Below are 19,240 nucleotides of genomic sequence, written 5' to 3'. Positions count from 1 at the left end.
TTCTAATTTGTAACACTTATGAGAACTTTCCTACAAGAGAAGTCACCAATCATTACTACAAATATTTGCTGATTTTTTTCTTAAATAATAGTGAATTTTATTGCCAAGCTATTATTTTCATACCTCTGAAGAGCTTTCATTATTGACATCCACTGTGTTTATAGGACTTGCTGATGAATCTAAATCAGAACCTTGAGAGCCAACTCTCCCAGGAGTCTGAAACAAAACGGAGAGAAAAAAATCAAAGCAGAAATTAACAGTACATTCCTAAGCCATGTAATAATATAGCCTTCTCATATAAGAAAAGTAGATGTCTGCAAGGTGTGGTGGTGCACACCCGTAATCCCAGTACTTGAGAAGCTAACACAGGAAGATTGCAGGTTTGAAGTCAGCTTCAAGTAACTTAGCGTGACTTAGCAACCTAGCAAGACCATTTCAAAAATAAAAAAGCACAGTACTAACAGTATCCTTTATGGAAACTGAGCCTAATACTGTATGTGTCAAGATCTATATATGCATCCTCTCATTTTTAGTCTTTTTAAATTATTGTTTACTTTTTAGTATAATGATTTATAATCTTCAATCCACTTTCACAAAACATCATAATCATTACAACACCTCTGAGAAAGGTAAGGCATATGTTATCTCTAGAGAGGAGAAAGCAGATTTTTTTTCTTTTTCTTTTTTGGTGGTACTGGGGTTCCTGGAAGCCCTTCTACCTCCAGGCTACACTCCCAGACATACATACATACATACATATATATATATATATATATATATATATATTTTTTTTTTTTTTTTTTTTTTTTGAAACAGGGTCTCTTAAGCCAGCGGGGCTGGCTTCAAACCTGTGTGATCCTCCTGTCTCCGCCTCCCAAGCCCAGGTATTACAAGCCTGTGCCACCACGCCCGGCCGAGAAAGCAGATTTAAAGCAAGTAAATGACTGAGATTCCCCTCCATCATCTGGAATCCCTCTGGTATTACCACTGCTCCCTAGCTTGAACATATTAGAGAAAACATATGTCCCTTCTCTTTTTGTGCTTGACTAATCTCACTTAACATAATGTTCTCTAGTTCCTTCCATCTTCTTGCAAATGCTATTATATTTTTTATAGCTGAATAGAATTCCATTGTGTGTATTTCACATAATTTTGCAATCCACTCATCTGTTGATGGAGATCTAGGTTGGTTCCATATTTTGGCTATTACAAACTGTGCTGCTATGAACATGGGTATGCGTATGTTAACGTAGTTCTCTGATTTCAACCCCTTTGGAAAGATACCCAGGTGTTGTATAGCTGGATCAAATGGTGGATCTATTCCCAGTTTTCTAAGGAATCTCCATACTGATCTCCATAGTGGCTGAACTACTTTGCACTCCTACCAACAGTGTAAAAGAGTTCCTCTTTGCCCACATATTCACCAGCAATTGTTGTTTGATTTCTTTATGTATGTATACATAGCTCGGACACTTGCTGAAGATTTAAAGAAGTTTATTAAAAAGATTGAAATACAGAAGATAGTTACAGCCCCATGCAAATGGCATGGGGGAGGGGGGGTTGAGGTTACTTGGAACAGCAAATGACAGTAAATAAAATACAAGCTGACTTGAAAGGTGCTTTCTCCAAGTAAAAGAGGTGGCTCAGTAGTCAAATGCTTGCCTATCCATTCTAGTTGAGCTGCCAGATGACTGCAGCTGTGTAATTAACTCCAGGAGACAAAAGAACTACTTAGCTAAGCCCATCCCAAACTGTTGATCTACAGAATCTAGAACAAATACAAAGGTTATTAAGACAAAGTAAGGGGTACATTATTGTAAAGCAATAGATACTATATCATATCTTCTCCACAAGAAAAAACAAGAACTTTTTTTAAGGATGGAAGCCCTATACAGAGTGAGGCTTTATCCACAATTCCTAATAGGGGCAAATAAATGTTACCACATGACTTTAACTAACACATAATTTAAGAAAGGTATAGTGAACTACTCCAGGACTGTCATCATTTTGTTTTCTTTGTTTAACTTATCAAATTAAACACCAAACTAGAAGGTTAAATGTCAATTGTCAATATGGTTTTAGGTGTGTGTGTGTGTGTGTGTGTGTGTGTGTGTGTGTGTGTGTTACAAAGGATTCAACCCACGGCATTCTACCTCTGAGCTATACCCCCAGCTCTAAAATTTTTTTAAAAAAGATCTCACAAAGTTGCAGAGGGCCTCACTAAGTAGCTGAGGTTGGCCACAAATCTGTGATCCTTCCATCTCAGCCTTCTAAGTACTGGGATTACAAGCATGTGCCACCATACCTGACTCTGTCAATCTGGTTTTAAAGGTATTAGAGTAAAATCAAGATGTTTTTATTCTTTGACAATAATCACTGATCAAATGGTGTTAGAAAAACAGCACTCTCAAATACTACTAGTGAGAGTATAACCAAATGCAAAATTTTACATGCTGAGTCGCTGTTAGAAAATTACCCCATAAAAAATTTATAAGAATATTAAAAATAATATTATTTGTATCATTGCTGATAGTAACAAAACTGGAAGAGCATTAAATGTCTTTCAATAGGGGACAAATTAAATAACTTTTGATAATCAATTCAAGAAAACATAATGTATATTAAAAATGAAATTAGTCCTGAATGAAAATATTAAACAATCTGCAAACATTTGAGAGGTAAAAATGCAAACTCATATGGAGATCATGGCCATGTTTGTATAATGTTATGGATAATGATAATAATAAAAATTTTTTTAAATATACAAGAAATATTAGCAACAATTACTGAAGAAGCTACTTTTTCATTTTATACTTCCTATACTCTTCATCCTATCTACTAGCTCTTGTCCTCAAACCTCACACAAAATTTCTTTTTTTTTTTTTTTTTTTTTGCGGTGCTGGGTATAAAACCCAACGGCATTCTACCTCCAAGCTATATCCTCAGCCCTATTTCCTATTCTTTATTTTGAAACAGGGTCTCACTGAGTTGCAAAGGGCCTCACTAAGTAGTAGCTGAGGCTGTCCTCAAACCACAATCCTCCTGTCTCAGCCTCTCAAATGCTAGGTTACAAACGTATGCCACCACTCCTGGCAAGTCTTTTTTTCTTGTTTTAAGTCTTCAACCTTAAAAAGCAATGTTCTTCATTCTAATCCCCATTATAACCCTAACACACTTAAACTTGTTTCATAATACTTTTACTAATTACACTTTTTGTCTTATTTCTCTGCCTTCTTAAAACTAAATATATCCTAATCAATATCAAATCCTGTAGAAGGCTTATTCAGGAATTTGTATTACAACCTTGACCTAGAAAACTTATAAAACTCTCCATATAACTCCATAGATAATTCTCAATATATCATAAAACCACATTCAATATTAAGTATAAGTACAAATATACTACATTTAACCCTAAACATTTACATCAGCTTTTAATTGAATACAGTTCCTATTTCTTGAGCTGTGAGAAATTCCATCTAACCTAGAGGCATCTACAATTTTAATGAACACATATAGCCACCTATATTGTTAAATTATTAATGAGAAGTTGAATGCAATCCCATTTAATTTATCTCTCAAAGTGACCTCTAGGAGGCTACCCACCGTTTGCATCTAACTCTACTCCTCCTCTCCAAAATTTCTCAAGTCCCAGCACACAAGAAAATATTTCTAGCCGGGCATGGTGGCGCATGTTTGTAATCCCAGCATTTGGGAGGCTGAGACAGGAGGATCACCATTTGAGGACACATTTTATAAAAGATACATAGAATACTGGTTTTAAAGAAGAACATAGGCTGGGGTGTATTGCTCAGTGGTCGACACTTGCCTAGCATGCACGAGGCCCTATATTTGATTCATAGCCCAAAAATTCCAACATAAAATTAAGATCAAAATGAATCATTTTCTATAATGTAAAAATCCCAGAGAAAGACCATACAAATTGGAGATGGCTGTCATAATTCAGGTTCCCAAGGAAACAGACTCAAGACTGAAATCTGATGCCAGGAGCACCCGCTCGTAATCCCAGCATTTGGGAGGCAGAGACCTGGAGGATCGCAGTTCGCGGACAGCCTCAGCTACTTAGTGAGGCCTCTGCAACTCAGTGAGACCCGGTTTCAAAATAAAGAATAAAAAATAGGGCAGGGGGTGTAGCTCGGAGGTCAAATGCCCCTGGGTTCCATCGCCAGATCTGTAAAAAAAAAAAAAAAAAAAAAAAAAAAAGGTCTGAAATCTGCATGCAGAAGTTTTCTTAGGAATAATCCCAAGGACAGCATCTGTGTGGGCATAGGAAAAGAAGTAGGATTGGGCTGAGGGAGAAACTAAAAGGTACCAAACAGTAACAAAATTGTAATAGTAACCTGAGCTAATACCACTAAGAATTCTGAATCCAGGATGCTCCCTCATATAAATCCCTAGTCAACACATGAGATGGTCTTGGCTTCCTCCACATCAACTAGTAATGAGGCAAAGGCTGCATCCAGAAGGAAAATATAATTTGAGTGTCCTTCTGCAAATGATGCAGCCACGACTCCAGGCAGCTAGGGGAATAAACCTCCATCCTGAATGGGATGTACTTGTCACACTTCAATAATGTGCCTTACTTATATGTGAGACACCAAAAAAGGTTAAGTCTAGGGAAAAAGATCTTAGTAGTGAAGAAGCCTTAATATCTACTACTAGCTACTATATGACAGATGCTATGACAATCACCTTACATGAGTTACAAATTTTATCATTGAATTCTTGTTTCCCAAAGACTCTTCTTTTTCTCAGCAAAGATGCTAGAGAATTAGAATAAAAAGTATAAGGATTTATCATATACTTGAAAGGCTATGTTAGGTTTATAAATAATCTGCACATTCAGAAAACTGGGTTCTTCCTTGGTTTTCAAATAAAACTTTTATCTTGAAAAGTACTTTAGAGATCACCTAGGTGTGCCTTAATTAAACAGAGAAGGAAAACAAAGACCAATTCCCTAAGATCACACTAGCAGTAGAGATAGTACTGAATTCAGGTCTTATGATTCCAAAATCAGTGGTTTATCTACTTGCTCTGGTTCCTTAAAATTAAATTTTAATAAAAGCAAAATAACCCTGAAGCATGAATTATATCATAAAATTCAGGGTATCAACTAGCCCTAAATCATTAGCATATTCAAAAATCATACACATAATAAACTTGAATTTTATACTATTGAAATGCAAATTGGTAGTATACTAGATGACATATTAGCAACAATAACAGCAATAAACTTTATATGACAGTCACAACTCTAAGCTCTTTGTTTTATATCATTTAATCCTCACAATAATCCTTTCCTTTGAGTAAAGACAAAGGATTGTTCCCATTCAACCAAGGGGAAAAACACAAGGTCAAAAGAGTTAACTTAGTTAGCTAAGATCACAAATATAAGCACAGCTGGAATTTCACCTAATTTGTGCTTTTAATGTTAAACATCCACCATGCCATAGCCATGTTATTTATCTATTTTAATTACCTAAACTTTTCAAATTTCTCTGATGTACATGATTTATTTTCATAATCAGAAATATATCTTATTATTTTAAGAGAGTTTTGCATTTAAAACTAAATCATTAGGCCAGACATGGTGGTGCATGCCTATAATCTGAGACCGGAAGATCCTGGTTCTCCAAAAGCCTCAGCTTCTTTAGTGAGTCCCTTAGCAAATCAGTGAGACTCTGTTTCAAAAAAATAAAAAGACTAAAAAATAGGGCTGCGGGTGTAGCTCATATGTACAATGCCCCTGGGTTCCATCCCGGGTACCAAAGAAAAAAAAAAAAAAAAAAAAAACCTAAATTATTGCTTAAAGTACTTAGGCATGTGCAGATATAAAGTTATATCAAAGAAAAACAAAAATCTTATAAAATATACTTCCTCATCAGAGATCTAACTCAACATAACTTAATCTATCCCACATAAAAATGTATTTTGGCATAGCATAGTACAAAGACATTTTCCAAGCCAGGTATGAGGCACATGCCTATAATTCCAGCTAGTAAGAAGGCTGAAGCAGGAGGATGCAAATTAAAGGCCAAGCTGGGCAATTTAGCAAGACCATGTCTAAAAAAAAGCCAGGCGTGCTTTTGCACACTTGTAATCCCAGAATTCCGGAGGCTGAGACAGGAGGATCACAGTTCGCAGACAGCCTCAGCTACTTAGTGAGGCCCTCTGCAGCTTAGTGAGACCTGTTGCAAAATAAAGAATAAAAAATAGGGCAGGGGGTGTAGCTTGGAGGCTTAATGCCCCTGGGTTCCATCCCCAAATCCGCAAAAAAAAAAAGGCCAAATATGATTTAGCTAGTAATGCCCAAGTATCATATTAGCATACTTATATCTTATGTAAAATTTAAACATAGCCTGACATTAAAAACTGAGATGAAAAGCATGTGATATTTATTAAGCTGTATCAACTGATATGACTATACAATGCTTAAACAGATATCTATACAACTAAATTATTCATGTTATTATATTACTATCTCAATCAATCATAGGACATTAAAGGCCATGATGCATGCCAAAGAAAGTTTGTCTATGATGGTCTATCTTAAGAACACAGCCCCAGGTTACATGACCCCATGTCCATTGCTGACTGACCAGACATGCCAGACATGATCACCTGGAATTAACAGTGGTTGTACACAAGCTAGCTGACAGCTAATAAAATGGTATACTGGCAAAAAATAAAATAATAAAAAATAAATCTGTTACAAAGTAAGAATAAATAATTATAACTATGTCCCATGCTTAGGCCTTTAAACTGCAAACTATAAAGAGAATAACCAATTAGCTACAGAACACTAAACATAACTCTGCAGCCAAGAGATAAATTTTTTGAGTACATAAAGTAATTGAGCAAATCAAGTTACAACTCAGCCAAAGTTTCAAAAGACCATAGATTCTGAGCATCCAATAGGTATGAAATTAAGAAAAAAAAAACAGATAATAAATTAGTTGGCAACAAAAACAAAAATATACAGATGCAAGGGCATAAACACATGAAGAATCACTGAGTCCTTTAATAGCTGAACCCTAGGACATCTATAAGCCTATATAGAGAGGACCTGAATAGCACTGCCTTGGATCCTGCAAAGCCTTCTAGTAAAAAGTCTCACAGATCCAGCCCACAGTACAGTTTTGCTTTTGGATTTCTATGAAATTACTGCTGAGTGTATATAACCTTGTAACCATCACTATCCTATTATTTGAGCTAATCTGCCAGATCCTTTACTCCTTGAACCAAATGAACCTAAGCAGAGCCATCATCACTGCTTTGGAGCTGGGGTAGTTTATATCTAGAAGAATGATCTGTATAAGTGCTGCTATTGCATATGTATCTCTTCAAAGGCCCATGTTAAAACATCATTGGGAGGTGGTGTAACTTCTAGGAGGTGAGACCTAGTTAGAAATCTTCAAGTCATACTGAGATTGCCCTTTAAGGAGATACCAGGACCCTGGCCCCTCCTCTCTCTTTACTGCCTAGCCACCAGGAGGTGAACAGCTTCCTCTGCCATGCACTCCTCACCATTATGTTCTGCCTCTCCAGATGCCTGAAAGTAAGAGGATCAACCAAGCATGGAATGAAACTTCTGAAATCAGAAGCCAAAATAAACTTTTTCTCTTTTTGTTTTATCTAAGGTAATTGTTACAGTAACAAAAATCTAATATAGAATTACTTCATGGTGCTACAACTCTGAGAACGGGGTTAATTTTAAGTATCATGAAACCCCACCCTACCCCCAACCTCAGATACTAGACCTACGATTGACACCTAACCCAGGGGAAGCAATTCTATTGGCCAGCCAGAGACCTGTGACAATGTGATAAGAAAAGATGAGAAGGATATTTTAGATTCCTCTCTTGGGATTTGGAGAATGAAAAACTGGGCCAACTGGCTATGGAAAACTAAGGCAAAAGTCATGTGGAATCATGTGTCAGGTAGCCACTTGGAGTTCTGAGCATACTGAGTAAGCAACAATGAGAAGAAAGGACACAGAAAATCAAAGGCAAGAAGTCACTGGTACCCCAGTGTGTAAGAAAGAGAAAAGCTGCCTCTGTCCCTGACACCATTCTAGGTCCCAACTAACTCTACACCAATTCTCATTCTTGGATCACTTAGAAACCCTACAATAAATCCTCCTATATTCTTACTGATTTGAGGCAGTTTGTAATATTTTTTTAAAAATGTTATTGTCCAAGGATGACAGATGACATTTATGCATTTAATGCTTCATTACTTTCCATTTCCTGTGTTCCCTGTTACTATTTCCTTACTTCCCAATCCTTCATTTCTTCCTTAGACTTTCAAAACTGAGCTAGGAGCCAGGCATGGAGTGCATGCTTATAATCCCAGTACTTGGGAGGCTGAGACAGGAGGATTGCAGGTCCACAGCCAAGACCCTGTTTCAAAACAAATAATAAAAAAATAGGGCTGGGGATGTAGCTCAGAGGTATAATACTCCTGGGTTCAATGAAAAAAAAGAAGAGAAGGAGGAGGAGGAGGAGGAGGAGGAGGAGGAGGAGGAGGAGGAGGAGGAGGAGTAGGAGGAGGAAGAAGGAGAAGAAGAAGAAGAAACTGAACTAGGTATGATCTAATTATCCCATTTACTGGGTATTTCTCAGTCCTTATTTGACTTCTCTTCAATAGTCACACATATCTAATACTTGCCTCCACTTGTCTCCTGAAAGCTGGACCTGTATTTCTACCTACTCACAGAGCATATCTGCTGCTGTGTCTAGACCTCTAACTCACATTTATCTTCCTCCCCAAACCTGTTCTTCCTCCTTCTCTATCCTTAACCTTAGTCCATTCAATCATCCTCTCAACTCTCCAAACTACTACCAAGTCAAGAAATACTATCAATTCTATCTCTTAATTTTCTTGAAAACTACTCTATTCTCTACCCTAAATCCATTGTCTGAATTCAAGTTTTCATTGTCACCTAGACAACCAGAGGTCTGGAAGTTACAATTCCATGGAGAGACTCAATCTTTTTTTCCCCTCTCTTTTTTTAGGGACTAGAAGTATAGCTCCGTAGTAAAGTATTTGCATGCATGAAGCTCTAGGTTCTTTCTCTTGCACCACTCTTTTTTTTTTTTTTTTTTTTTTTTTGCAGTACTGGGGATGAAACCCAGGGGCATTATACCTCTGAGCTACATCTCCATCCCTATATTTTTTATTCTTTATTTTGAAACAGGGTCTCACTGAGTTGCAAAGGGCCTCACTAAGTAACTGAGACTGCCTACGAACTTGCTATCCCATCCTCGTGTGTCAGCCTCCCAAATGCTGGGATTACAGGTGTGTGCCACCACGTCTGACTTGTTTTTTAAAGAATTAAAAATTATTCTGATATAGAATGATTTTAGGAACTATAATAAATTTCTAGCTAGTCTTTCCCTTAATGAAGTTGTTTTCTCTACACAATCACCAACTAGTAATATATATGTTTGAACCACCAAGAATCAGCATTATGTTAGACCCCAGATATACTAAGAAAAAGAACAAAATCCCCACCCTAAGGGAGTTCATAATCTAGGATGGAAGAAGATAGTTTAACAAATTATAAATTCAGCCTGACAAATTTTCAAAAGATATAGAGCATAACTATTACACAGTGTTAAATGCTGGATGATTTATTAAGTGCTTTATGAACATTATTTCATTTAATCTTTCATACCACGGAAGTAGATACTATCCTCAAATTATAGCTAAAGCAACTCTGTTGCAGAAGCTCAAAATTTTACATACGATTTTACCCTCATAATCAGAAAAACTTGTTGCTTAAGTAATGGTCTAATTTTAAAAGCTCATTCTCTTAATTAGTATTTGGTGCTTTGAAAGGAGAAAAAAGCAAGCAAATAACTCAGTGTTACTTAACTGAGCAATGAACAATTGAAAGTACAGGATATGTTGTGAGAAATGCCACAGTTAGTTACAGGATGGGCTTTGTATTCCAAAGTAAGTCTGAACATCTCCTATGGGCACTTAGTTACTAACAGATTTTAGGTAGAAGAGTAAGTGACTCATCTGATTTATTTTTTATAAAGATTGATGGGGAAAATACTTTTGTAAGGTTTTATTATAAATTTGATCGTTTAACATTTTTCTATGGCTCCTTACAGTCTATGATTCAAAACTCTTCACATTACCTTTCCAAAATCCTTGATTAACTAACATCCACAAGCAGAAATACTCACAGTCCCCATATTCTATGCTAAACTCTTATCATGCTGCATTTGCCTGGTTCTCTCTCAACTGACCTTCTCTCCCTTGCCCCTCCTTGCGTGAGTCACTTTTAGTTCTGAAAAATCTTCCAATCTCCACATCCCTCCCTCACTCCAACCCATCTCCACCACAGAATTAGTTACTTTTTCTTTTATGGTCCCAAACTCTTCCTATGTGTATCTAATACAATGCTATATAACTTAAATAATAAAGCAGTGTGATAAGCTGCTTTATTATGTTTTCTCCATTAAAACTCAAGTTTTTGTCTCCCTCTAAGCCCAGCACAGTAGTAAGCAAAGAATAAAATATTCAACAGTATGTTAAGTGAATGATTATAACTAAGTTCTGAGTCCTCATCTACCAAAAAAAAAAAAGTTTTTTTAAAAAAAAGAAGGTAAAACAATATCAGTCTGTTTTCTATTGTTGTTATAATAGAACATCTGAGGATGGATAATTTATGTTAAGGTGAGGAGCAGGATTTTGGTTCATGGTTTGAGAAATCCAAGAACAACATAGTTGGCATCTGATGATGGACCCTTGCTGTTCTGAGAATGGCAGGAAAGCAAAAGGGACGAAGATACATATGGAAGAAAGATCACATGGCAAAACAGACCCATGGGAAATGTCAGGCTCATTTTATAACAGTGCATTCTTGGGAGACCAAATCCTGTTTAAAAAGAATTAATCTGGCCTCTTGAGAAAACATTAAATCAATTTATGAGAATAATGCCACTATGACCTAGTCAACCTCCCAGACACCCCAGCCCCCAATATCTCCACATTGAAAATAAAATTCAAAATGAATTTTGATGGAGACAAATCATATCTAAACCATAGCACAGAGTGATTTAAAATAAAGTGTTCCTTAAAGAAATTTTTAATATATAACTATAATAACAACAAAGCACCAACACAAGGAATAGCTAATATTGATATGGAGCTTACTATATGCCAGATACTCTTCTAAGAGTTGTATATGGCTGGGCATGATGGCACACACTTGTAATCCCAGCATTTGGAAGGCTTAGACAGAAGGATAGTGGTTCGTGGGCAACCTCAGCTACTTAGTGAGGCCCTTTGCAACTCAGTGAGACCCTGTTTCAAAATAAAGAATAAAAAATGGGACTGGAGGTGTAGCTCAGAGGTAGCATACCCCAGGATTCCATCCCCAGTACCGTAAAACATAAAGGAATAAAGAAATTATTCAGTCTGTTACACAACAGACTGAGGGAAATGTATTCTTCAAAAATATCACAAAATACAAATAAATGCTGAGGAAATATTCTAGATTAAAAGAGGTAAAAGAAACATGATGACTAGATATGTCTATTAAATATAACATCTAACACAGATATCTGATATATGCCAGGAATCATATTGGTTCCTTACTAGAGGGGGGAAATACTACAAAGAACATTGCCAAATAAACTATAAAAGTAAATTGTGAATTAATTCAATGAAAATTTATTAACAACTATACTACAATTTATATAAAAATGTATTTCTATTCTTCATTGAATAGTTCTAAAAACAGAAGCTGGGCGTGGTGGCACAGGCTTGTAATCCCAGCATTTAGGAGGCTGAGACGGGAGTATCACAGACAGCCTCAGCTATTTAGTGAGGCCTTCTGCAACTCAGTGAGACCGGGTTTCAAAATAAAGAATAAAAAATAGGGCAGGGGCTGTAGCTCCGAGGTTGAATGCCCCTGGGTTCCATCCCCAGACCCGTAAATAAATAAATTAATTAATTAATACAGAATGGAGGAGGGCAGGACAAAGGGACAGAAAAGGTAAAGAGAGGAAGGGAGGAAAGGGGAGATAAGAAATTGGGTGGGGCATGGTGGAGCACACTAGTAATACCAGCATTCCAGAGGCTGAGACCCAAGGATCGCGGTTCGCAGACAGCCTCCGCTACTTAGTGAGGCCCTCTGCAATTTAGTGAGACCCTCTTTCAAAATAAAGAATAAATAATAGGACAGGGGGTATAGCTCGGAGGTCGAATGCCCCTGGGTTCCATCCCCAGACCCACAAAAAAAAAAAAAAAAAAAAGAACTTGGGCAAATGATAATGCATATAGGGTAAAATGTTAACAATAATTTGTATGAAGAATATGTGTTCTTTGCATTATTTTATTCCTGCAACTTTCTGAAAGACTGAAATTAGTTCTAATAAGAATTTTAAAATTATAATATACATGCAATCAGAAATTTAATATCCAATACAGAGCCCCTAGCTAAGAGACTGCTAAACAACTACAATGTGGTTAGTTCAAAATAAGATTATCCATTAGTGTAAAATATATACATTTCAAAGACTTAATAAAAAAGATGTGGAACATTCTTTATAGTACAAAAAAAATAAAATATCTCAGTAATTTCATACTGATTGCATATAGAAATATTTTAAATATGTTGAGCATAATGAAATAATATCTTAAATTTTTATTTTACTTCCCTCTTTTTACTTTTTAAAACATGACAACTAGTAATCTTATCTTACATATGTGAGTCATGTTTGCTTTGGATACAGCTGAGCTAAATAGTCAAGCAACTCTACAATGGTAAATTTCACATTACATTGCAAATTTTTCTCTTGATTTCTTTCTGCTTTAAATATACTTCTATCTCTAAAAGTTACTTGGTTTTAAGCAACTTAAAGATAGTGACTGTGTCTCTTCTGGTTGTATCCCTAGTATCTAGCACATAGCAAGTGTTATAAATATTTGTTAAATGGCATTATGCTAAGAAAGGCAGGAGAGTAGGGGAAATAAACTCATTCCCATTTCTGAACCTTTGTTTATACCATAACTCCTTCCTGCAATTAAACTTATCCTTTCTCAATATCGCACACTCTTCAAATCCCCATCTCGAGCCAACTTTCTCCGAGGTGACTCCCCACTCTACAAGTTCATTCTGATCTTTCCTCCTGGTATTACTACATCTTTCATGGTCTCTATCATTTACTTTAGACTTAACATAAAAGTTCATTGAAACAGAATTGGGACTCATTTATCCTCTACCTTCTATAGTAACTAGTATAGTACTAACAATAACGTGTGTGTGTGTGTGTGTGTGTGTGTGTGTGTTACTGGGGTTCCTGGAAGCCCTTCTACCTCCGGGCTACACTCCCAGACCTATTTTTTGTATATTTTTATTGGGAAACAGGGTCTGTTAAGCCAAAAAGGCTGGCTCCGAGCAAACCAGCTCGATCCTTCTGTCTCTGCCTCCCAAGGCGGGGATTACAAGCATGTGTCACCATGCCCGGTTTAACAGGTGCCAGGAAAAGAGAAATGGATTGGAACTTGTGAAAAATTGAGTCTAATATCTAATCTTTGATATCTACTAACTATATTGCCTTAGATAAATCACCTAATCTCACTCAATTTCTACTTCTTCATCTTTAAAAATCAGAGAGACAGACCTAAATGTACCAGTATTGGAATGGCCTAGGAAGATTTGGGAAAGCTCTGATTATTACTATATTTCAAAAGAAAATAATTGGTATATTTCAAAATAGTTGTGTCAAAATGGCGGCAGACATGGGTAAAGAAAGGACTTGGTTTCTGCCTAAAACAGGCAGCAAAGTAATTAAGTCAATAGAGGAATGCAAGGGCTTCCTCTTTCTAAAGACAGATCTACTGGATGATCTAGGGAGGATGGGGCAGGGTTTGACCTTGCCCTTCAAGAAAGGAGACACCTCACCACACCTTGCTAGGGGAGGTACCTTACAGGGTTAAGGGGAGGTACCTTACAGGGACATTCACTACTTCAGAGTCACACAAACAAGATGGAGGTCATGGGTATAAAAAGTCCGTTTCACGTGTAAGCCCTTTGGTGTATTCATTTCGAATCACCCCCTCATGCCATTTTGGCATGGGGCTGTATTTCCATTTTCTGTATTTCTATCTTTCTAATAAACTTCTTTAAATCTTCAGCAACTGTCCAAGCTATGCATATTTATTCTTAGCTTAGGACAAGAATCACGTTTTTTCTTCTGTTTGGGGTAGTTTTGGATTTTGTTATGGGTTGGGGGAAAGTGTGTCCGGGACCCCCACAGGGGTTCCCGGGAAACGATTTCCACAAACCATATTCTCCCAATCCATAACACTAAAGACCATAAAAGAAGGCTTTCAACAACTCTGGAACAATTAAATTCGTACTTTCTTTAGAATATTTTCCAGTAAAGAAAACCAAACACACTACTGTTAAATCATAGCGAGTTCCTTAAGGAAGAAATGACAGCAAAGTTTTCAAACGGCCTAAAGTACTAAATGCTCATGATCTTTTTGTCTACCAATAACTTTAAATTGAAGTTTTTCTTCAAACAAGGCCTGGTAAATATATGCCTGTAATCCCACTACATGGGAGGCTGAGATAGAAGGATCACAGGTTCAAGGCCAGCCTCAGCAACTTAATAAGGAGAACTTCAACAATGTAAATTCCAAATTTTTAAAAGACAAGAATAAAATGCCTGGGGGTGGAGCTCAGAGCATGACCCTGGATTCAGTCCCCAGTACAAAAACAACAAAAATTTTTTTTCAAGTTTTTCTTCATAGGACTATTAGGCAAAATATTCAGTACATTCAGTGGGGCTATCTTACCTCTGCTGCTGCTGCTGCTGCTGCTGCTGTTTTTTCCCAGATCTTTTCAAACCTCAGAATGATACTTTCCTTTTAGTAAATTAAAAGAGGAGGAAGGGTGAGGTGGTAGGATGAATGGGGGAAAGGAGCATGTGCTAGTATTGGGAAGAGGTTTCAAAATGTATTAATGTACCAGTATTGGGAAAGATTTCCAATTTTGAAAATATATCATTTGTACTAAAGAAAGCCAGGAGTATCAGGAAGAAGGGCCTCTTTACATTTCTAAAGAGAGAAAAACTGCCTCAAGGATGGGAGGAAATCCCAGATCCTGGAGAAGCCACTTAACATAGCTGGGGAGTGTAACAAAAGGACATATCTGGGGAGTGAAACAAAAGGTGTGGAGGTCTGTGCCTTGGGCTGCCCCCCTCCCTGCCTCCAAGGGGCAGATCCTGCTGGGATGGAGACAGCAGAAAACTGGATAGAGATGGGGCAGCATATTTACATATCAAAGGACCTACCACAGACTTGGTCAGGATAAGAACACTCAGTGTGCAGGGGGGTTTTGGTAAATTCACTCGAATTGCCCCCCCTGTGCCATTCTCTAGATGGCATAGGGCTGTAACTATCTCCTGTATTTCTATCTTTTTAATAAACTTCTTTAAATCTTCAGCAAGAGTTCAGGCTAATGTGTATCTGTACTTAGCTCAGGATAAGGACCCATGGTTTTTCTGTTTGTGTGGTTGTGTTCTATTTAACCGTAACAGAGCAGAAACCAAACTTCTATAAAGTACTCTGGGAAGTTGTTTATAACATTCAAAGACTGAGTTGTAACTAACTACAAATGTGCTTTCCCCTTCTTTCAAAAATACTATCTAAAGGACACTAATGCAAAAAAAAATTTTAACAGTTAAAATGAAAAGGTCATTTAAAACAGAATGTTAAAGAAATGCAATGTAATCTCAAAGCATGGAAACAATTTCAAACAAACGTTTCAATCAGCAATGATAGTTTTAATCTTCTATCTTAATTCCTATGATGAGGAATGATCATAGGAATTAAAATAAAATGATCTGGTGGGATAAAATAAAATAGCTGCCATGTTATAATTTAAAGATCTGAGTTATACTTGTTAGTAAATACCAATGGCAGAGTTAATAAAAATCTGTATTTTAGGTCCTAAACTAGTAATACAAATAACAAGATTACTTTAAATATATGTGTCAAAATGCCCCTACTGAATTAACAGTGGCCAATCTACAAGCTAACAGCTGAACCTTTTCAAAGGGACTCTAGGTCCCCTCATAATTTGGTCCCTCCCAATCAGGGTAGGCTCATCTCCCACTCATCTGTCATAAAATCTCAATTTCTAAACATAATTGTTCACCTCCACCCAGTTTTACTTGCTCCTTTAGACTCCATGTCTTTTCATTTTCTGTTCCCTCTGCCTGCCCTGCTCTTCCCTCTTAAACTGTAAATATGCCCTACTCCTGAGGGCTTTTCATTATTGCCCCAACACCTTCCCATAGTGCCCCCCCAGACCTTTTCAACATTCAGAGTAGCACCTTTCTTTTAGTAAAGGGTCACTCCTCATTCTTCTGTTACACAGTCCTCTAATTACTTTTAAGTACCTCTCTGCAGGGCATGGTGGTGCCTGCCTGTTATCCCAGTACTGGGGGGCTGAGACAGGAGGATCAGAGGTTCAAGGACAGCCTCAGCAACTGTATCAAGACTCAGCAACCTAGTTGAGACCCTGTTTCCAAATAAAAAATAAAAACAGCTGGAGGAGGTTCAAACTCTAGTACAAAGAAAAGAAAAAGCACACCTCCCAAATGTTAATTCTATGGAGCAAACCGATACCTGATTAATTAAACTGTTCCCCAGGCCATTGACAAAATGTGTGTCATTGACTAAAACCTTATATAAATACACTGAATAAAAGAAAGTTAACTGTAAGGAACACTTCAAATTTTCCTAAAGCCTGCACACATCTAACACAGTGGTTCTCAATCAGGGGCAATTTTGTCCTTAGGGGACATTTGGTAAAGTCTGTAGATATTTTGAGTTATCACAATGGGGAGGAAAGGATTTGAGTAAATGGGTTCAAGCTACTGATATTACTAATTATCCTACAATGCACAGACAGGGCAGCAAAGTCTACAACAAAGAACTATCTGGAGACAAATGTCAATAATGCCAAGGTTAATAAACTCAGTTATCAGTTGACTTATTCAAATAGGATGATGTGATAGCAATCTCAGCAATAACTATTAAAAAAAATTTTTTTAGCCAGGGTGGTGGCACACGCTTGTAATCCCCGTGCTTGGGAGGCTGAGACAGGAGGATCACAGGGTTTCGAAGCCAGCTTCAGCTACTTAGTGAGGCTCTCGACAACTTAGTGAGATCCTGTTTGCAGATAAAATATAAAATAGGTCTGGGACTATACCCGGAGGTAGAAAGCCTCTGGGTTCCACTCCCAGTACTACCAAAAAAAAAAGAAGAAAAGAAAAGAAAAAAAGAAAAAAAGAAAAAGAAGGAAAAAAAAAACAATTTCGTAGTTTCATTTGAAACTTCCCTAAGAGTTGATATGTGCACACCAACAATAAAAATGATCTTTACATAATCTCAATACTTAACATTAAACCAAGAGTATTGGAATGCATCCCATATTTCTTGAAAATTAATCTATAACTACCAGAAGCTACTCTCAAATCAGAAAACACTGTTTTATTTATAAACTTTAAAGCAAACCACGGGAAAGATAATTTTCACTTGTAAAACCATGATAGAAACACAATCTGAGGCATGAGGTAATCAGTTCCTCCAGGTCTGATAAAAGGAAAAATCTTTTAAGCACCGCAAGTAAATCATGCACAGATGTCTTTCCCGTTGAACAAAGGAAACGATGGTGAGAGTAAAGGGCATGCCCTTGCTACTGCCAAACCAGTGCTTATCAAGATTTCGAAAAACTGACAAAAGCTACTGCAAAAAATAACCAAGTGTCAATACAGGGGTTCAGACACTTAAGTTAACTATTTCTCCGCGGAACTATAACAAAGTTTTACATGACTTCAACGTTTCAAGAAAACTATGCACAAGCAAGAACACTCCCTTCCTATATATGAAATGACTCAACTCTTTGACCCATTCCTTGACTATATTACAAATTCACTAAGTTGGATTTTTTTTGTATGATTATTTGTACTTTGAACTAGTTATCCTGCTCCCTAGTTATCACTCCTAGGTCAAACAAACTACTACTGTGTCTGACACCTAATTTTCAAATGTTTACATTCTCTTACACCCTACCAGTCTCAAGAAGGGGGGAGGAGGTAAAAAAAAAAAAAGAAAAAGCTACCCACAAGATAAACTTGAGTACAGTAATTCTTACAGGAAAAGACAATCTAAATGTTATTCCAGGAAATGATTCCTAAACACGATCCCTACAGCTCTCCAACGCGCTTATCTTTTATCTTCAAGGATTTCCAGACTTCCTATAAAGGGTAGCACACCATTCCATAAAGCTTACTGTGAATTTACTCTTGGATAGCTAAAAGAATAAGGTGCTGGGACCCGGAGAGGGAGACGCATTTTTAGTTAAAAAAAAAAAAAAAAAAAAAGTTTCCAACAGTGAGTAATATCTTCCTTCTCAGCTGACTTTGCCAGCGAGTGTCAGTCCACTGCCGGGCCCACGCTGGGCCGGGTCTCGGGTTCCTCGCGCGGGGCCGGGGCGGGGCCGGGGTCGGGGTCGAGGGCGCTGGTCCCCGGGGGCGGGCTCCCGCCGGGCCCTCGCGCAGGCGCTCGCTCTCCATTTTCCCGGCCATCCCGGCCCCGCGCGGGCACCACACCCTCCGCTCGCAGTGACAGCCCGGCGCGCCCGCGGCCGGCCATGGCGGGCCCGGCCTGCGCCCCACGCGCCCCCCGCGGCCGAGCGACCAGGCCCCGGCGCCTTCCCCGCGGGCCGCGGGGCCTAGAGAGCCCGGGGCCGCGCCGCCGCCTCGGCGCCCGCTCACGTGCTGCCGGAAAGACGGCTTCGCTCCCTTACCCGCTGCAAAATCCTCCTTAACATGTTTGAACCGCGACCCGCGCCGCCGCGGCGACTCTCCGAACCCGACGCGGGCGGCTCGCTACCCGGGGGCGCGCGGGCCGGGAGGGGCCCGGGAGGAGGTCGGGGCGAGGCGGTGGCGGCGGCCGCTCCGGTGGCCCCGACTTCCCCACAGGCGGCGAGAGGGAGCGAGCGCGAGCGAGGCAGCGACCAGGGAGCAGCGCCCGCCAGCCGGGCCGCCCCCGTAACTGACAGCTGGGCGGGCCCGCCCGCAGCCGCCGAGAGGCGGAGCCGCCGACGCCCCGCCCCCGCCTGGCCATTCGCGAGGGGGCGGGGCTTGAAAGGGCCGGGCCGGCCCTGCGGCCAATCGGG

The 19,240-nt window shown here is 38.6% G+C and overlaps 1 protein-coding gene across 1 annotated transcript in view; it reads right to left on the bottom strand.

Annotated features, from left to right (window-relative positions):
- EEA1 (early endosome antigen 1) overlaps positions 1–18,892 on the bottom strand; it is a gene marked incomplete at both ends in the record, with an annotated part of 151,706 nt that extends 132,814 nt beyond the window's left edge. The window contains 2 exons of the mRNA XM_080706144.1: positions 124–216; positions 18,869–18,892. Of these exons, the coding sequence (XP_080562270.1) occupies positions 124–216; positions 18,869–18,892 (117 nt within the window). The remainder of the gene's footprint in view (positions 1–123; positions 217–18,868) is intronic.
- Between the last annotated feature and the right edge of the window lie 348 nt (positions 18,893–19,240).

This window comes from Muscardinus avellanarius (assembly GCF_963383645.1).
Source record: "Muscardinus avellanarius genome assembly, chromosome: 11".
In the NCBI taxonomy this organism is placed as follows: domain Eukaryota; kingdom Metazoa; phylum Chordata; class Mammalia; order Rodentia; family Gliridae; genus Muscardinus; species Muscardinus avellanarius.
The sequence above is the reverse complement of the archived record's forward strand: the minus strand, read 5'-3'. Positions and strand labels throughout refer to the sequence as shown.